The sequence below is a fragment of the Mesoplodon densirostris genome, chromosome 16 (genome assembly GCF_025265405.1).
Source record: "Mesoplodon densirostris isolate mMesDen1 chromosome 16, mMesDen1 primary haplotype, whole genome shotgun sequence".
In the NCBI taxonomy this organism is placed as follows: domain Eukaryota; kingdom Metazoa; phylum Chordata; class Mammalia; order Artiodactyla; family Ziphiidae; genus Mesoplodon; species Mesoplodon densirostris.
In genome coordinates this window covers 70,023,980-70,042,022 of record NC_082676.1, presented here as the reverse complement: position 1 = coordinate 70,042,022, position 18,043 = coordinate 70,023,980, and the positions used below count along the sequence as shown (strand labels likewise).

At 48.3% G+C, this 18,043-nt stretch overlaps 1 protein-coding gene across 4 annotated transcripts in view; it reads left to right on the top strand.

Moving 5' to 3' along the window:
* The window catches only part of RALGAPA2 (Ral GTPase activating protein catalytic subunit alpha 2), a 285,182-nt gene that overhangs the window by 254,847 nt on the left and 12,292 nt on the right, over positions 1-18,043 (top strand). For all 4 annotated transcript variants that reach the window (XM_060120092.1, XM_060120091.1, XM_060120089.1 and 1 more), the window contains one exon: positions 7,582-7,703. In XM_060120092.1, the coding sequence (XP_059976075.1) occupies positions 7,582-7,703 (122 nt within the window). The remainder of the gene's footprint in view (positions 1-7,581; positions 7,704-18,043) is intronic.

Here is an 18,043-nt window from a genome sequence, read left to right as displayed (position 1 = left end):
CCCCATCAGTAGTCACTCCTCATCCCCTCCTCCCCCCAGTCCCTGGCAATCACTAATTTCTTTTCTGTCTATGGGTTTTCTTATTCTGGACATTTATAGGAATCAGTTCACACAGTGCGAGGCCTTTTGTATCTGGCTTCTTTCGCATAGCATAGTTCCCTTCTCAAGTTTCACTCATGTTGTAGCATGTTCAGTATTTTATTCCTTTTTTATGAATATACGAACAATATTACATTGTCGTCAGTTTATGGACAGTTGGGCTGTTTCCACTTAGGGGCAATTACGAATAATACTGCTGTGAACATTTGTGTACACATTTTTGTGTGAAGGTATATTTTCAGTTCTCTTGGGTACATACCTAGAAGTGGATTTTCTGGATCATATGTGTAACTTTATGGGAAACTTCCAAACTTTCCTACAGTGGCTGCACCCTTTTACTTTCCCTCCAGTGTCTCTGCATCCTCACCGACACTTGTTCATCCTTGTCCTTTTGATCATAACCATCCCAGTAGGTGTGACGTGCTTTCTCACTGTGGTTGGATTTCCATTGCCCTGATGACTAAAGGATGCTGAGCATCTGTTCATGTGTTTGTCAGTCATGTAGATATCTTCTTTGGAGAAATGTCTATTTAATTGTGCTGTATTTTATTATTGAGTTATAAGTATTTTTATATATTCTGAATATGAGATGCCTATTGGGTCAATGATTTGCAAATACATTCCCTCATTCTGTGGGTTGTGTCTTCACTCACTTGATAGAGTCCTTTGAAGTACAGAAGTTCTTATTTTGATAAACTCTCATTTTCCTATTTTTATTTTGGTTGCTTGTGCTTTTGGTGTCATACCTAAGACCAGTAGCATTTTAAAGGTTTATCCTTCGGTCAATATTCAAAACATCACCTGAGAAATGAAAATGTGTTATTATCACCCTCTGCATCTATTCCAAAAGCTCCTGGTCGTGGGCCCAACAGAAGACATCAGCTCATTCATTTCCTAGTTTTGTAAACTATCCTTAGCCGTTCCTTCTCAGAGCTCAGGGTCTGCCACTGTGGGCTTATCATCTTCCTAGGTTTAAAGTGTATCTGTGGATATATTCAGGGGTGCTTTCCTGCATCCACAGCTGTCCTAAGTAATGTCCTTCTCCCCGGGTTTCTGTGAGCCTGGGGTCTGTCCTTGTGTGAGGAGCGTCCGCTCTTCTCACCTATACCTCTTCCTCCCACGGTCACCCGGGGAGGCTGCTTCCTCCCCTGCCTCTGCTCCACACCCTTTTCCTTCCAAGTCAGGGCCGTCAACCAACCTGACCATATATATGTCATTCACTTCTGAAATTAGGTGAAGAATAAGTCTAAAATATTAAGACGTTTGTAGAAGCCCGTTGCTTGAACATAGAGATGCAAGTCAGCATCAGCCTCTCCAAACCTCGAGGGCGCTCTGGACTTGCCTCAGTGCTGGCAGATCTTCTAAGGGTGAGCAAAACACCTCGGGAAGACACTACTGCTCCCGTGCCTCAGACCATGCAGGCCTCCAGTGACCCAACCCCGCCCTTCCTGCTGCCCTGTGGCTCCAGCCTCCTTCCCCTGAAACTCCCCGCTTCCAGCTCCTGACTCCTGGCTCCAGATATGCTCTTATCATCCCCCCTCCAGGCCCTCACAGTGGTTAACCCCTTCCCTGCCACCTATTCAGAAAGCCTGCCCCTCTTGTCCCTATGTCCTACCTGACACTAACGTGAGGACAGTGAGCCTTAGCCTGCAGGCTTGTCCCTGCTGGAACGCAGGCTTGGTGAGGGCGGGGACAGCATCTCTGACCTTCTCCCAGTTGCGTGCCCATCACCGGGCTCACGTGGGTGCTCAGTACTCGTTTCTTGAATGGGTGAACACTTGTGTGAAGGTGGACTTGCTTTTTGGAAAGGACAAAGTCACTGGAGATCAGGTTTTCGAAGCAGAGTGAGATCATACGCAGAGATCATACGCCTGGGTCCGCGGATATCTGTAAGATTTTGACCGCTCTCTAGTTCATCCTTGGTGCATAGCAAGTCTAGCAAAGAATTTCTGTAGGAAAACGTATTTTTTTCGCAGTCGCACCCCCGGCCCCCTGAATGGTGTGTGTATCCATGTTTGAGGCAAGCTCTTTAAATCCCACCTGTCAAAGTTCTCCATGACATTCTGAAAATGTTGAGCTCTAATATTTTGGCCTATTTCTGGAACTAATAAAAATAGCTAGGGAGTTCCCTGGTGGCCTAATGGTTAGGATTCTGGACTTTCACTGCCATGGCCCGGGTTCAGTCCCTGGTCAGGGAACTGAGATCCCTCAAGCCACGCACTGCAGCCAAAAAACAACAACAAAAATAGCTAATATTTTTAGCTAATAGTAAAAAACTAACTAAAAATGGCACTGGCTGTTTTCTGCTTTCTCCGTGTCTGAATCAAATGGACTTTTCTACCATCATTATCCCTAACAACCAACATACCTTTCCTATCCCCCCACTTTGGCTTAAAGAAGCTCATTCTGTCCTTTCCGTGGGTAAGAAAGGATCCACTTGATTTGTGCTGTATTCCATTGTCACCAGATGCTTATTTTTATTATGAACTGTTTTATACATACTAGAAAACATATAACATTTACCCCCCCATGTTCACCAACCGATGTGTTTGAGACCCTCCCATGGGCCACCTCCACCCCCGCCCCTGAGATAACACTTGTTAGAGTTTCACTGCGTATGTGTGCATCCCTCAGCAATATGTTTCACTTTGCCTGTTTTTTTGTTTTTGTTTTTGTTTTTTTTGCAGTACGCGGGCCTCTCACCGCTGTGGCCTCTCCCGCTGTGGAGCACAGGCTCTGGGTGTGCAGGCTCAGCGGCCATGGCCCACAGGCCCAGCCGTTCTGCGGCATGTGGGATCCTCCCGGACCGGGGCACGAACCCGTGTCCCCCACATCGGCAGGCGGACTCCCAACCACTATGCCACCAGGGAAGCCCTGCCTGTTTTTAAATTTTATGTAAATAGAGTTTCACCATGTGTGTTCTTCAGTAACTTGCTTTTTTCATTGAATGTAGTTTTGAGTTTCATTCATGCTAATACACAGACCTGTAGTTTATTTTCTGTATATGTATTATTTTCTGTATAGTGCTGTATAGTATTCCACCGTGCAGCTGCATTTATCAGTGGGTGTCCAGAGGCCGCTTCCTCCAAGGCCCTGTCCACTCTTGGGAAGTACAGAGAAGGTCCAGGAAAGAAGGGTTTCAAGGTTTGGGAAAAAGTACCATCTGCAACATGGCCTCTTTCAAACAGTTCTCTTTACTCCTTGAATTAAAAAAAAAAAAAAATGGAGTTATCCCAAGATTTATTCCCAGATAACCTTTTGGCTTTGAATAAGCCAAAAACTGAAGTAATTGTTATTTTTATGAATGTATAAAGTCAGCGTGGTCTGTGGGTATCAATGCAGCTTAAACCTATGTACTCAAGTTTCAGTTATAGGTTGACTTTTATGCCCATATATATTTAAGTCAGTTGATTTATTCTCATTTGGAGTTTAATTCCCAACCTTGCATAAGATCATGAACTTAGAATTTATGTGTTTTAGAATTTAGTATATTAGCTGAAAGCAGTAAAATTAGAAGACCCGAGTTCTAGTCCCAGTTGCACCCCTGAGTGACTGTGGCTCTAGAGAAATCACTTGAGCTCTTTGAGCATCCATTCTTGATCAGTAACACGGAGACCACAGGACTCACCCCAGCTCACGTGGGTCTAGCATAAAGGAGGCTGTTGCCTAAAGCCTGACATAGAAGACCCCCTCATTTATCCACCATGTTCTTTCTGGAAGACAAACTCATAAACCCACATTGGAGATGAGGGGGAACAGGAAATCCACATTTATGGTGCTTCTCTTGTGTGATGGGACCTGGGTCAATGCTTCCTCTGATGATTCTATCCAATCTATCTAATCTTCCCACAGCCCCGAGAGCTGATGTCAGCGTCAGCATCCCCACCGTACACAGAAGGCAGCCGAGGCTGGGGACTGGGGAGGAGTTGGCGGGTGGGGTTCAAGCTCCAGCCCATCCTCCTGAGAAGAGCAAGCTCCTTTCTTACTGTCATGCTGCTACTGTCATTGCTAAAAATTAAAACAAATAATAATCAGAATAAATTTGGGGACTTGGCTTTGGATTTTCAGGCTCTTGCAGCCCAGCAGAGTTTATCTTGAGGGTTTAGGAAAGTTCTCTTGGAGGTTTTTGGGAAAATGTAACCAGTGAAGACATATGGCTTCTTTATTCAAGTGGAGGAATATTGAGTAGACAGAGTAGGTCACTAAAAACTCAAAATTATCCGGAAACCGAGATGGATTTCTAGTTAGTAATTTGAATGTTCTCTGAATTGAGGAATCAAGGGGAAATTTTCTCTTTAAAAAGTACTGTGTGTGTTATTTAATGAGGTAATAATTCAGGAGAGAATATAAGTTTCACATTTGTTAGTGAACTTGCTGAGAGCAGAAGGGCAAAGGCTGGTATTGAAACAGGTGTTGGATGTGTGACCAGGTGCCTCCGTAGCCACCTGCTTCCGGTCAGAGGTCACTAATCATCCACTGCCTGGCATTACTTCAGCATTCAGTTCATGTCTTAACATGTCTTACACGTGAAGAGACAAACCTTATAAAGCCTTTGATGTCTAAATTATAAATGCCTTTTTGAATAGAAAGCAACCAGCATTGAAGCCCTAAGGATGTTAGGTAAGAAAATGATGGAAGACACTGCTCCTGGTTAGTTGCCCTTAATAGTAGTGCTACTAACAAATTCCGTTAAGATCCCAGAGCTACATTTTCTTAAAGCTACTTAAAAAAAAAAAAAAAAAAGATTTTGGCATGCGTGAGCTCCTTGGCTGTTTCTAAATGGTGCCAGAGTTGGGGTGATGTTTGTTTTCTCTTTGTCATGGCGTTTACATGCCCTGGCTTGGGCTGTGAGTGCAAACGCATTTCATGCTCTCCGGGTCTCACCCCATTCCCTAACAGATGTTTGTCTGAGAGACGACACCCAGTTCAGCACAGTGTAGCCCAGCCTGGGGTGGGGAGTGTCTGCTCCACGTGACAGCCAGGGAACCTTCTAGGAAGCACCCCTTCCTCGAGGACCCTGTCCTGAACACACCCTTCTGTGCTCTGGCTCCCATGGTACCTCCATTGAGGAGTCAGACCATAAATATTTATTGCACCTGAGAATCTCAAAACTGGATTATTAACCTGAGAGTCCAGTGCTGGATTTGCCCTCAGGAGCCTAGATCTCTCAGCCTTGACAAGGGACAAATTTATGGACAATAGGAGAGTGTCGCTCAGGACGGGGCTGCCAGGCCACCCTGCGGGTCCTGTAGGTGGTGGTGTACACGGCGTCCCTTTGTGGTGGACGGTGAGCTCGGTCAGCGTCGCGGCCCCCCCCTCCAGATGTGTGGCCTCCGCCGTGTCTTCAGCCCAGAGCATCCTCACATCCGAGCACTGTGTGTGGGTGTCTGGGCTCAGCGGGGCCTCGGGACCCAGCAGGACGGGCCTGCAGAGGCCGAGAGCAGACTGCATTGAGAGGGGGCCGGGAAGGGGCGCTGACAGGGCCACAGGCTCAGGTGGTCTTCAGCCGTAAGTTGAGCTCAGCTTTTTGAGTCATTTGTCACGCCTGGCTTGGCCCCTGCTGGGCCCGCACGTGCCAGTTCAGTGTCACAGTGCCTGTCCGCCAGCCGGCCGTCCAGGCCTAGCGTCCTGCTGTTCGCGGCCCAGCGGCTCGGAGGGCCGCACTCAGTGACAGCCAAGTGCTGTGCAGAATAAGCGTGTTCATAATGAGACGTGAATGGCATTAGCAGGTCCCTCCAGGCCTGGGCAGCCTGTCCGGGAAGGCGAGTCACCCGGAGTTCAGCCCGCCATGCAGGCTCACGCAGCCAGGCCTCAGGATGCTGTGACCATCTCTGTAAACCATCATATATCATCGGAGGGGCCACTTTTGAACCTTTAAACTCATGTTCCTCTTTAAAAGTTGCATAGAGCCGGCCTGCAGAGAAATTCTGGAATAGCGCAGCCCAGGAAAGCTTTCCCCAGTGATGGGCGTGTCCTGTATCTGCACAATCCAGGCCGGTGGCCCCTGGCCACACGTGGCTGTGCATGCTTGAAATACGACGAGTAGGACAGAAGAACCGAATTTCTATTTCTTTGTATTTATTAGTTTAAATTTCAGTGTAGCTAGGCACCTACGGCTCGTGGCTACCACGTATGCACAGCCAGCCCTAGAATGTCTCTGGTCTCCTCCCAGGGTGAAAACCCTTCCCTGAATGTAATAAAAGGAGGAGGAGGAGGGGAAGAGCCTCTCCCGGGAAGCTCGTGAGCATCCTCTGCCAAAAGAATAGAAAAATATTCTCCTCTTTTAAAACACATGCTTATCGACAGCTTATTGGAAGGGCATAATTTTCCCCAACTTACATTTTTAAAAGAGGCCATTTTGAAAAGATCGCTTTAAAATATGGTGAGAAATGCTAGAATTACTTTTGCCCTTCTGGAGCTGCACATAATAAACTGGCGGTGACCCTCATTCCCCCTGTTCCTGGAGAATTAGCACGATTTTCAAAACAACTAAAACATGTCTCTTAACTTTTGTGTTGATCACAGGAAGGGGGGCTAAGACATCACGCCGACTCCCCCGAGTGTTAATTCATAAAACCCTACATGTGGCACCTCCATCCGCTGTCAGATTGTCCTGACGTTATCCTGTTATGGGGAGGCATGATTCACCTTCCGAGGAAACAGAAGCCACACACAAAAGGGGAAGATTTGCTTTCTGCCCTGTGAAAGGCTGCCACACGCAGGGGTCCTATTAAGACAGCTGGAAAGTTGCTTCAGCGTGTTACGCTTCTAAGTTTTATTGGTGACTGGTTTTTGATTACACATTTGAATGCGTGTGTTCCAGACTGCAGTTTTAATTAAAAGGCAATAGTCTTCTTTTTTTAATATTGCATTGTACGCTCCCTGCTAGATTCTCCCCACTTATTCTTATTTTCTAATGCTCGTGGCTTATCTCGGCTTGAGGCTCTGGTGCCCTTCAGAGCATACCTTCCTGGCCTTCCCTCTGCCCAGTGGTCTTATTTTTTAAGTGTGTGTCACCAATTATTGCTTGGAGTATCGATTCATTTTATCAGTAGGCTGAGAAGGACGTTTCATCCACAGAACTAAGAAGGGGCGATCCAGCTCTGTCCCACGGTTGTGGATAGAAAGGGATGAGGCCGCTACCAATGTCTCTGTTTTTGTTTGTTCCAATCCGGTTGATGACCTTTTGCTGTGATTCTGGAACTATTGGTTTATATATTTTTTTTTCAGTGATACTAGTTTGGGTGCAGTTGAAATCTAAGGGAAACTTGGGCCTCCAAATTGGAATGTTCTCATGAATCATGACTTCTCATGAATCATGACTCATATTTAATTCTCCAACAGGATGTTCACGAACTTGCAAGGTACCTCTTCCCACACAAGTGTAAGAGACGCATGATTGTATTTAACACAAAGTGAACTCTGTCGCTGTTCTGCGTGTCATTCTGCATGAGCACTTGTTTCCTTAACCGACTCCTGCAGCTACGAGGAGCGAGCCCTGTATCTCGAAGCAGTAATCCAGAACCATCGCGAAGTCATGACGTTTGAGGATTTCACAGCCCAGGTCTTCTCCCCGTCTTCCAGCTACTCCGTCAGCGGAACTGGTGAGTGGCCGCTTTATTCTCCCCTCGTGCCCTCCACACGCTCGCACCGCAGATGTACGCCCGTTTTTCACAGATAAATGCTCGCGAATGTATGAAGCCGCGCATTCTCCCCCTGAATCCACTAATGAATATCAAAAGGAGGGATGACATTCATTCTGATTTGTTTTGTATCCAAGCTGTTCGCCCCGTCCTTTGCCCCCGCCATCCTGTTAACCTCCGCATCCAGCGAGGTTAATGCACTTGTTGTCAGTCATGTGCTCCGGTTCACTTGGGGGTGTGGGTTGTTTCAGAGCGACCCCCGAATCAGTGCTTACTTGTCAAAAAAGAGTTCCGCGCCGTCGAAGCCGTTGCCACCGATGCTTAATGGGGCTTAGGCTGCTGAGATGCTCGGGTCAGGGATTAATGCGGGAGCAGTGAGAGGACAGTGTCCCTTGGCCATGGTGACGGCAGCGTGACGAGCTCGCTTTCCTTCTGGAGCGGTCGGCGTCCCAGGGACCATCCGCCGAGAGCAGCACCTGGTGTGGACCTGCTCCAACACTGGCTCACAATCACTTTCACTTATTAGGCCAGTGGAAATTTTTTTTAAATGTTGGTTTTAGGTTTACCTCTTTTTATATTTCCAATTTAGGAAAGAAAAAAAAATATGTGCTGGCACTTAAACTGGTGATGTGATTACTGTGGGGGTTTTTTTTTTCCCAAAGAGTAGAATGACTTGTAAATTTCTGTATATAATTACAGATTAATTGCCTTTCAGAAAGCAAATAGGATATGGAGTCAATGCATGTTGAAATCCTTGATGAGGGGCTTCCTTCCTCTTCCACTAGGGCGGGCACAACTGTTAGAGGGCCTACTAGATTTCTGCCCTGTGTCCGTTGCCTCTGATCGCTGCCTGGCTTCTCCCATTCTGACTTGTTAACAAATATCTTACACTCAAAGTGAAAAAAATTAAATTCGGTGAAATAAATCACTTACAAATAAAATCAGCCATGCATCATTGTTGAGCATCGCTGGCTCCAGTCCTGGCCTCCCCGAGCTTTGTCGGGAGATAAGAGGGAGAGGCTGGCCCCGCACGGGGAGCCGGGAGCAGCAGGCAGAAGGCCTGGGAGATAAGCGGCCACGGAGGTGCGGGAGCTGCGAGATTAACATAATCACGCCTCTGCTTCCCTGGCGAGGCGTCCAGAAACACAGGGATGGCCTCTATTGATCTTTGTTGAACTGGAATACTAAGCAACATGAGAAAAGCGTATAACTTAAAGCTTTGATTAATGTTTCTTACATTAAAAAAGTAGAACAGCTGTGAATTGAATTCTTTTATACACTGCCAACATTCTATCTACAACCAAAAAAAAACACAAAAATCAGTTTCAAGGGAAATGAAGATTTCATACCCAGTCTGGCTAGAGGTTTAAAATCACTTCTAATTTATAGGTGAGAGAACAGGAAGGGTCTACAGCAAAGCTAGTTTTTTAAAGATCTCATTCAGCTTTTTCCCATCCTCCTGAAGTACTGGGACTGAAGTTTTTAGTGCAGCGTAGTTTTTTTTTTTTTTAATCTCGAGAAGGCTTTTTGTTTTTTAAAATTAAATGAAATTAAGTCATAACTAGATGTTTCCACTTCTTAACTGTTATGTTCTTAAGGCTCTTGATTAAGATGTTATTGAAACCAATATTGAGGAACTTTATTTTCTATGTATATTTTAGTCTCTATATAAATTAATTTGCTCTTTCCCAGAAGTTCATAATTATTTAAAGCAGTTCAAATGAGTCCATGTGTAGGCAACATCTTAAGTGAGCCTCTAGGAGTGATTTGGGGGTTTTAAGACTTGCCGTTTGGAGACGGGCTGCTATAAGAACGTCACTGAACAGATAAAAGTTCTGACGGCTCGTTAAGAGTGGGCATGGGAACCTGTATGAAAGGGACATGAAACCAAAGATGAGATATCAAGACAAATGCCAGTCCTTCCTCTTTTCAAATTATTGACAGCAGTATCACATGTCATAACACGCAGGGTTCAGGGTATTCCATGTGGAGTGATAACATTTTCTATGCATACAGCCCCAACCCACGAGCGCGATCATAAGTCTGGGCTTAATGTTCTCTTTCAACGCTTTGCGTATCTGCCCACGACAACCATCAGGAAAGAGCTAGAAATGAACTTGGTTTGCCCAGGAATCTGAGGGGTACATTTCTGTCCCATTTACAGGCCCACTTTCAGAACCACATCCTCATTTTCAGACCAGTTTTGCTTTTGAGGAATCCCTGTTCCCTGTCAGTTACCACTTCGACAGATGAAAACATTTTTCACCGTGTTTTATTTTCGTGGGACAAGTACAGGCAAACCCAGATGAGCCAGGCAGCTTAAACTAAGAAATTGAGGTGAGGTCTGCTCTTCCAAGCGACAAGCCAGCTGGAAAAATTGACCCTGAGCGGCTTAAGCTCCCACAGCGCTCTTAGGATCCGATCACACCATCTCGGCAGCGGTGTCTTCAGAGCAGGGCCTCAGGCCCCCGCTCACAGGCACCGTCTGCGGAACTCGGGGCTCAGATCTTCTTTGTGTCCTTGCAACAGGGCCCTGTGGTCAAGCACAGGGACAGTGGCCTGAACACTGTGTTCGTCCCACACTGTACCCTGGGAAATGCCTCCCCTGCTCCCCAGGCTCCCCTACCTCAGCACTGCCGCCTGTCACCCAGGGCAGCCCAGAGGGGCATCTGGACTCACGTAGGATCTTCTATTGTTAGGCTAACAGGTGGGCGCTCAGCTTATTAAAAGAGGTTCAGAACAACTATTTTCCCAGTCAGAAAAATGTTACTTTAAACACCTCCTGCCCTATATCTCTTCTGCCCATTACTCATGTTGGTAATGCCCAGAGCATAAAAGGTACTTGAGCTGACTTTCCACCCAGCTCTGTAGTTTGCATCTCTTTTGACTCCTTCCTTATTGACCAGCAATTTCTAAAAGGTGGCCAGTGATAAAATACGGGCTGCAGTAAACACACACACACACACACACACACACACACACACACACATATAAGTACATATCTATGTTTTATGCGTGTATGTATATGTGCATTTCACACACACACACACACACATACACGGATACACGGGGGTGAGAGACTAAGTTTGTGTTTTCAAGCATGTTTCCAGGCAAGGGGGTGGCAGAGAGGCCTTTAAAGAGTTAACTGGAAGGGGAGGGGCTGATGTAATCACTGCAGCTCATAGCCAAGTGCATCTGTTCACCATGAGGTCATTCTTCTGCATGCTAATGATTTGGAAAATCAAGTCTAATGCTTGACATTATCGGAAAGGCTATAAATAGTACAAATCTTTACTTTTTGGAAGCTGCTCTTATAAACTAAAGGAGAAAACAAAAACAAGAGGGACTTTAGCTTGGACTTGAGATTTTTTTTTTTCCAGAACTGCTTTAAAGATCGTGTCTGGACCTTAAAGTCTTGGAGGAATCCACTTACGTCTGTTGATAAATGAATCCCCAAATCACTATTACAGTCACAGCTAGCAATTTGGGAGTGGAGAACTATTGGCATGTGTACTTTGATGTCTGATTGTAAGCATTTTCAAGTACCTTGCTCAGAAGTTGACAAAGATGGGTTTTTCTCAAAGAATGCCTAAAACCAGGTTAAACGAGGGGTCCTTCTCCGGAAACGTGAATTGACCGCGTTTGCTGAAGATGGCTTTCTGCTTTAATGGTGCTGTCGAGAGCCAGCAGAGGGAGCACAGATCTTTGTTTATTTGTTAGCCCTGCATAAACACATCTGATTTCTCCAGATCTGGTCGGAAGCAATTCCTCCTTCACAATAGGGCTGGATTGTAAAGGCTCCAGGATTTAGAGCAAGTGGAAGGAAATTCCTCACCAGGCCCCATCAGACTCTGCCACTTTTCATGTAGGTCATATTTGGAGCTTAAACCAGATTAGCCTGAGTCGGTGTCAGGCTGGTGCCACCACTGCAGCTACTGTGCAAGAACGGCAGACTTGCATCTGCACGCCCAGGAGGGTGCACTCTTGGAAAGGCTTATTGTGCTCACCTACCTGACGAAAAAGATTTGTCATACTTGTCTACAACAAAATCACTGTTTTAAGTTCGCAGAAGCTATCAGAAGATCCTGCCTGGGATCACTGGGTCATTCTGGTGGCAAGTGTCCCCGTGAGACTGCAGATGTGTTACACATTGGCCCCAAAGTGAACCTGGCATGTGGATGCTACACAGCCACATAGCCCACCAGCCTTTGGCTCGAGGAGGAAGCCGCACCCATCTCTCACTTGCTAAGAACCCCGATGGCAGGTGTCCTAGCCCTTCTGCAGTGACCCCGTCACGGCCATTTGCTGGGCGGTAAGCCATCAAGTCAGTCGGCAGAAACAGCACAAGGTGGAACTAACTCTAAACCCCCAAAGGTGAAAGGATTTCCCTGTTCGATGAGGGTGGTCACTTCACAGATTCATTCGATGTGTCCCCCTCTTTCCCTCCCTCCCTCCCTGCAAAAGCGGTCTGAATAAGGTTTTGCTGGATGGCACTTCTTATGTATTCACCTTCCTCATAAATTTGCTGAAACCAGCCAAGAGCATCGTAGACCGTGAAGCTAGAAGGGGCTTCAGGAGACCCCACGTCCAGCCCCTCACATTCTGATAAGCTGCACCACCAATGAGGAATGACCCGGGGCACCAGCCTCAGCCCCTCCACCCTCTTCTCCTCGCTGTGAGGTCAGCACATGTGTCAGGACAGCATCCCAGGCTCAGAGGGTGACCGTTTCCCTCGGCCCCCGCTGCCCTGGGTAGTTTGTCACCTAACACTGGTCGTTGTTGACCTTGGTCATAGAGCTCCTGACCAGCCAGTGAGAAGGGAGTTTTTCAGTTTAAACAACCTGTGCAGCCCCTCTGGGAGTAGAGAAGCGAACACTGTCTCAGTGTCTTTTGGAACCGAGTCTGCTGGGGAAAGCTATTTCTCCCTCTTTGTGGTCCTTCAAGAAGTCTTCATGAGATAAGAGTGGGGTTTGGGAAAGACGTTGACAGGACCGCAGGAACTGGGGCTCCCAGCGCATGCTCTGTGCTGCTGTGGGTTCTGCTCGTTCCTGTCACGGTGGCAGTTTCTGCGTTTGTTGGCCAGTACGCCCATGGGACCGTGAAGGTCTGTGGGGTCGCCTAGCAGCTGTAGCTACAGAATCCTTCTAACTGACCACATCGAACAGATCAGGGAACTGAAACCCAGAGTACGCCCCGACTTCATGTAGTCAACAGACGCACATCAGATGCTCCCAGGTGCCCGGGTAGGTCAAGCTCCAGGGCTCCAGGGGGCCGTCCCAAGGCCGCGAGGGGCTTCAACGTTCTGGGGGTGCTAGGAACACAGCAGGATCCGGGCCCCGAGTACTGGAGTGGAGGGAGAAGGCGGAGCCGTCAGCAAGCCTCGGGCCAACCTTCGTGTCCCGGGGTTTGTATTTTCCTCCCTTGGTGCTGGATACAGTGCGGCCTGGCCTGCCCTTGCTCCAGCCTCAGATCCCACTGTCTTCCTGTCCCCCGACCCATTGCTCAACACTGGCCAGAACCTTCCAGTTCTAGCCTGGAGCCAGCCTCCCCAGCTGTAAGGGGGATGTGTCCTATCAGAGGGCCAGGCTCTGATGTCCTCTTTGTGCAGCCTGTGGCCTCGGTCAAGTTCATGTTGCTCTGCAGCCCGTAGTCCAATTCTGTAAAATGGGTCTAACAGCAGTACCTTCTACACAGTACCCAATAATACGAACTGAAGGGCATTCATAAGGCTCAGCAAGTTAGTATGTGTAAGGGGCTGAGGATAGCGCCCGGCACGTAGGAGCCCTCCACAGACGTCCCCTGGGCGGTCCCCTCACCACCCCGCCAGTCTGGGTTTTTCCTCACTCCATCCTGTGCCACCCTCTTCCCTCCTGTTTCCACGTGGCACTTGTGCCTCCTGGTTCCTCCCCTTGTCCTGGAGTCCCCTCCGCCTGCGTTGGCCCGTCTCTTGGGGGTGCGTGCAAACGGGGCCACTACCCATGAGATGCTGGCCACACATCCTGCCTGTGGGGACCATCCCAGACGTCAGAACCACAGCTACAGAGCAGGACAGCCCAGAACTATACTCAGGCCATCCACAAGTGTCCCCCAAATACAAGTTCTCTGATGTTGCTGTCCGTTCATGAGCTCTGGGCCACCCACTCTGCCCGCAGCGCGCTGGGCTGCATCTGAGCCGCGTTGCCACCTGGCCTGAGAACCACCGACCACCCCGCAAGGGCTGTGAGACCCAGCCCCTCCCTCCCTCCCACGTCACCAGTTGGCTCAGCCTGACCCCTGTACATAGGACACTTCTTTAAAAAACTTAAAATGTATCTTCTTGGAAAGATGATAAAGCATCCATAGGAATTTTTTTAACCTGTAATCCCATACCCGAACCCGGTGGTGCTGGTTCAGCTGTGCACTGGGTCACCCTTGAAGCCATACCATCCAGATGGTCCCTCCACCAGAGATTTGGATTTTTTGGTCTGGGCATGGGGACTTGCTTTTAAAAACTAAGCAGTGCTGAGAACCACTGTCCCGCATGAAGGCAATTCAGTGATATTTCCATCCTCGGTCTAGCTCCCTTTAACTTATCTCACTTCTTGATTTTTCTTAGCACATGGAAGGAAGCCTTTGTCTTGTGTTTCTTCTATCTATAATGGGCTGTAATTTCTTTAAAGAATGATGCATAAGTTTCTTTCTTATGTCATATGCAACAGGATTGCGGTAGAAATGCAGGCAGGATGGAGTCTGGCTGTTGCTTTAAGGGGTCCAGGTGTCTCTAGACCACAGATGTGTGTGAGGCCTGATGCAGGAGCCAGACAAACACCTGTAATCGGCTGTCATTCTCCTCCCCCCAACCTTCCTGGTCTCCTAGTGAAAGTGGACCAGTGAAGAGCACCAGGGCCCAACCCGGGTGTGGAGCAGTCAGGGCAGCCAGCAGCCTGGTTACTCCACAGACTGGGTAATGCAGCTGGAATAACTGAGACTTGGTTAGGATGCTTTCCTAAGTGATATTGAGGGTTCTTTTTTTTTTTTAACATCTTTCTTGGAATATAATTGCTTTACAATGGTGTGTTAGTTTCTGCTTTATAACAAAGTGAATCAGTTATACATATACATATGTCCCCATATCTCCTCCCTCTTGCGTCTCCCTCCCACCCTCCCTATCCCACCCCTCCAGGCGGTCACAAAGCACCGAGCTGATCTCCCTGTGCTATGCAGCTGCTTCCCACTAGCTAGCTATTTTACATTTGGTAGTGTATATATGTCCATGCCACTCTCTCACTTTGTGCCAGCTTACCCTTCCCCCTCCCCATATCCTCAAGTCCATTCTCTAGTAGGTCTGTGTCTTTATTCCTGTCTTGATATTGAGGGTTTTAAAGAGAATTTTCGACTACCCTGTTTTCGCACCACATTTTGCCTCGTGCTTATTCATCCCTTTTTCCTCTAAAACTTCTTCTTTTTTTTTTTTTTTTTTGAATAAATGGATCTGAAGTGTAGAGAGACATCTGGGCTGTGATTTGAAACATCCTGTGGATATATATATATATATATTTTTTTTTTTTTTTAAGAAGATGTTGGGGGTAGGAGTTTATTAATTAATTTATTTATTTTTGCTGTGTTGGGTCTTCGTTTCTGTGCGAGGGCTTTCTCTAGTTGTGGCGAGCAGGGGCCACTCTTCATCGCGGTGCGCGGGCCTCTCACTATCGCGGCCTCTCTTGTTGCGGAGCACAGGCTCCAGACGCGCAGGCTCGGTAGTTGTGGCTCACGGGCCTAGTTGCTCCGCGGCATGTGGGATCCTCCCAGACCAGGGCTCGAACCCATGTCCTCTGCATTAGCAGGCAGATTCTCAGCCACTGCGCCACCCCCTCTCTCTAAAACTGCTTTACTCTCCCTGGTGTCAGCTCCGGAAGAGGGAAGCAAGAGATGAGACAAACATCTGCTCCACTTGATCGGATAGAAAACAATGTTACCGTCTCGCAGCCGCCCCTGAGCAGGACTCTGCTGGGCGTTTCAGGGGAGCACAGAGGGCTCTGGAGACCCTGCACCCTGTCTCTCCCCTTCCCTCCTGGAGCTTGAACTCTTGTTAGGGAAAAGCAGACACTCATGAATCACCAAAATTGGCTACTTATTAATAAGCGCAGATCAGTTAGCTCCAAACCACAACTACATGTCACAAAGGTTTATCAAAAAAAAAAAAAAAAAAAAAAGACATTTAGTCAGTGGTTTGGGTCCGTTGTTGAGATTTCCCTGAGCCGGCCTTGCCGTCTGCTTCGTGAGCCTGGAGAGAATGGAAACTTGCCTGATGTGTGTCAGTTGTCCCACTCAGCGTCCTGCTGGTCAGCCTGTAAGTTTCCCACGCTGGCTGAGATGGGGACTCTGAGAACTGGAAGGCCCGTGGACAAGAGAATGAGATGCAGAGAGGAAGAAACCAGTCCTTCAGAGGCAGCGGGGGGACCCTCCTGCCCCGGGCAGGCAGGCACGGAGGCTGGTCCCAGGTTCCTGGGAAAAGGCGGGACCTGAGACGATTCATTCCAGAGTACCGACATGACATTTAATGTGTTCCTTTGGAAGAACTTGAAGCTGCTACTTTTTCTGTGAAATGCTACCTTAGGTTTGCCCTGGTTTCTCAGTCTTGCAGGGTTTTAAGTGTGAGTGGCACCCTCCTCCTGCCTCACTGTTAAATACGGCCCCGGGGACACACAGCAGTTGCCAGGAGATGGCCGGCAGGTACCAAGAATTTTCCTCACAGACAGTTTTTGGAAAAAACTCTCAAAGCTTATTTGAAATAACCTTGAGAAATTGTTTCGGAAGAGTCTGGAGCTCCTGACATCACAGGTTCACATGCCTTGTGAGCCATGGCTGGGGCCCTCACCTCCAGAAGGTTGTAGCAGGTGGGACACAGACAGCCTCGGCCGTCAGCGTGGGTTCCTGGAAGCCTCGATGGTTTTGCCTGAATTTCTATTTAGCAACAACCAAAGCAGAGGCCAAATGGGACCTCTCTTAGTAACGTTGCAGACAGCTGAAGATAAAAAGGAAGACTATTTGATACCCTCCTTTTCCTGAAGACTATATGATGATAACCAGGAAATAAACCTCTGAATAGCATAGTAAAGAGAAAAACTGGTTCCTCTTTTCCCATTGGCCTTTAAAGTCCCTCGAAAGGCTTTAAAGAAGTCCCTTAAAATGGGAAACATGTGGACTTCCCTGGTGGCGCAGTGGTTGAGAGTCCGCCTGCCGATGCAGGGGACACGAGTTCATGACCCGGTCCGGGAAGATCCCACATGCTGCAGAGCGGCTGGGCCCGTGAGCCATGGCTGCTGAGCCTGCGCGTCTGGAGCCTGTGCCCCGCAACGGGAGAGGCCACAACAGGGAGAGGCCCGCGTACCGCAAAAAAAAAAAAAAAAAAAAAGGGAAACATGCCAGTCAACTTTGTAAAAAATTAAAAAAAAAAAAAGATTGCATGAAGCAGACAAGATTGACGTGGCCAGAATTCATTTCTCAGCACCTGAGAAACCTAGTAGCATCAGTGCAGAGTGTTGAGAATGAACAGGCAGAACCTATCCTCTGACCACTTCCAGAATATGAATCCCAGCTGCACAGGACACACTCCACCTACCTGGGCCCCCACGCGGGCCACCCAGCATCTCTCCTCCTGAGCGGGATCGGCTGATCCGTGTGGTCATCTGGGGGTGAGGGAAGCCACTGGGTCTTCCAGGACCCTCTGGCAAGGTTCTGCCCCGCAGCCCCAATCCTGGGCGGGACCATGAAGCACACACTGCCTTGCGTGGCTGCAGAAGTGCGCCCAGGCAGACGCTGCAGCTGGCGTGTTCCCAGCCCTGCAACCCTGCTCCCTAGCTGCGTCCCCAAGGCTGGGAGCAGCCCGGTGCCACATAACAGCAGGGCCCTGTGTGACATCAGGCATGACATGCGGCTCTCTGAGGCCGGGCACTCCTGACCAGGGGTGTCTGCTGACCCAGGAGCATCAGGGACAAGGGTCCCGGAGGATAGAGGTCACCACTGAAGAAAGGAAGCAGCCAGAAATAAGAGTTCTCAGGCCACTAGGCTGACTCTACTCTCTATCCCATTACCCAAAGTCGGTGACTTGCTAGAGGCCATATTTAGATACTCGGGTCCAGCTTGGGTCCCAGGACCCGCACACCTTTGATGCAGCTTCAGTAGATGGGGCAACAGTTCTGCTTGATCGTCACACAAACCCCACGGGGCTGGGGCCTCCACACACATTCCATAAAGATTGGGGATAGTGAGGGGTGCTGAGGAGGAAAAACACGAAGGAGGGCCAGGAGTGCTACGGACAC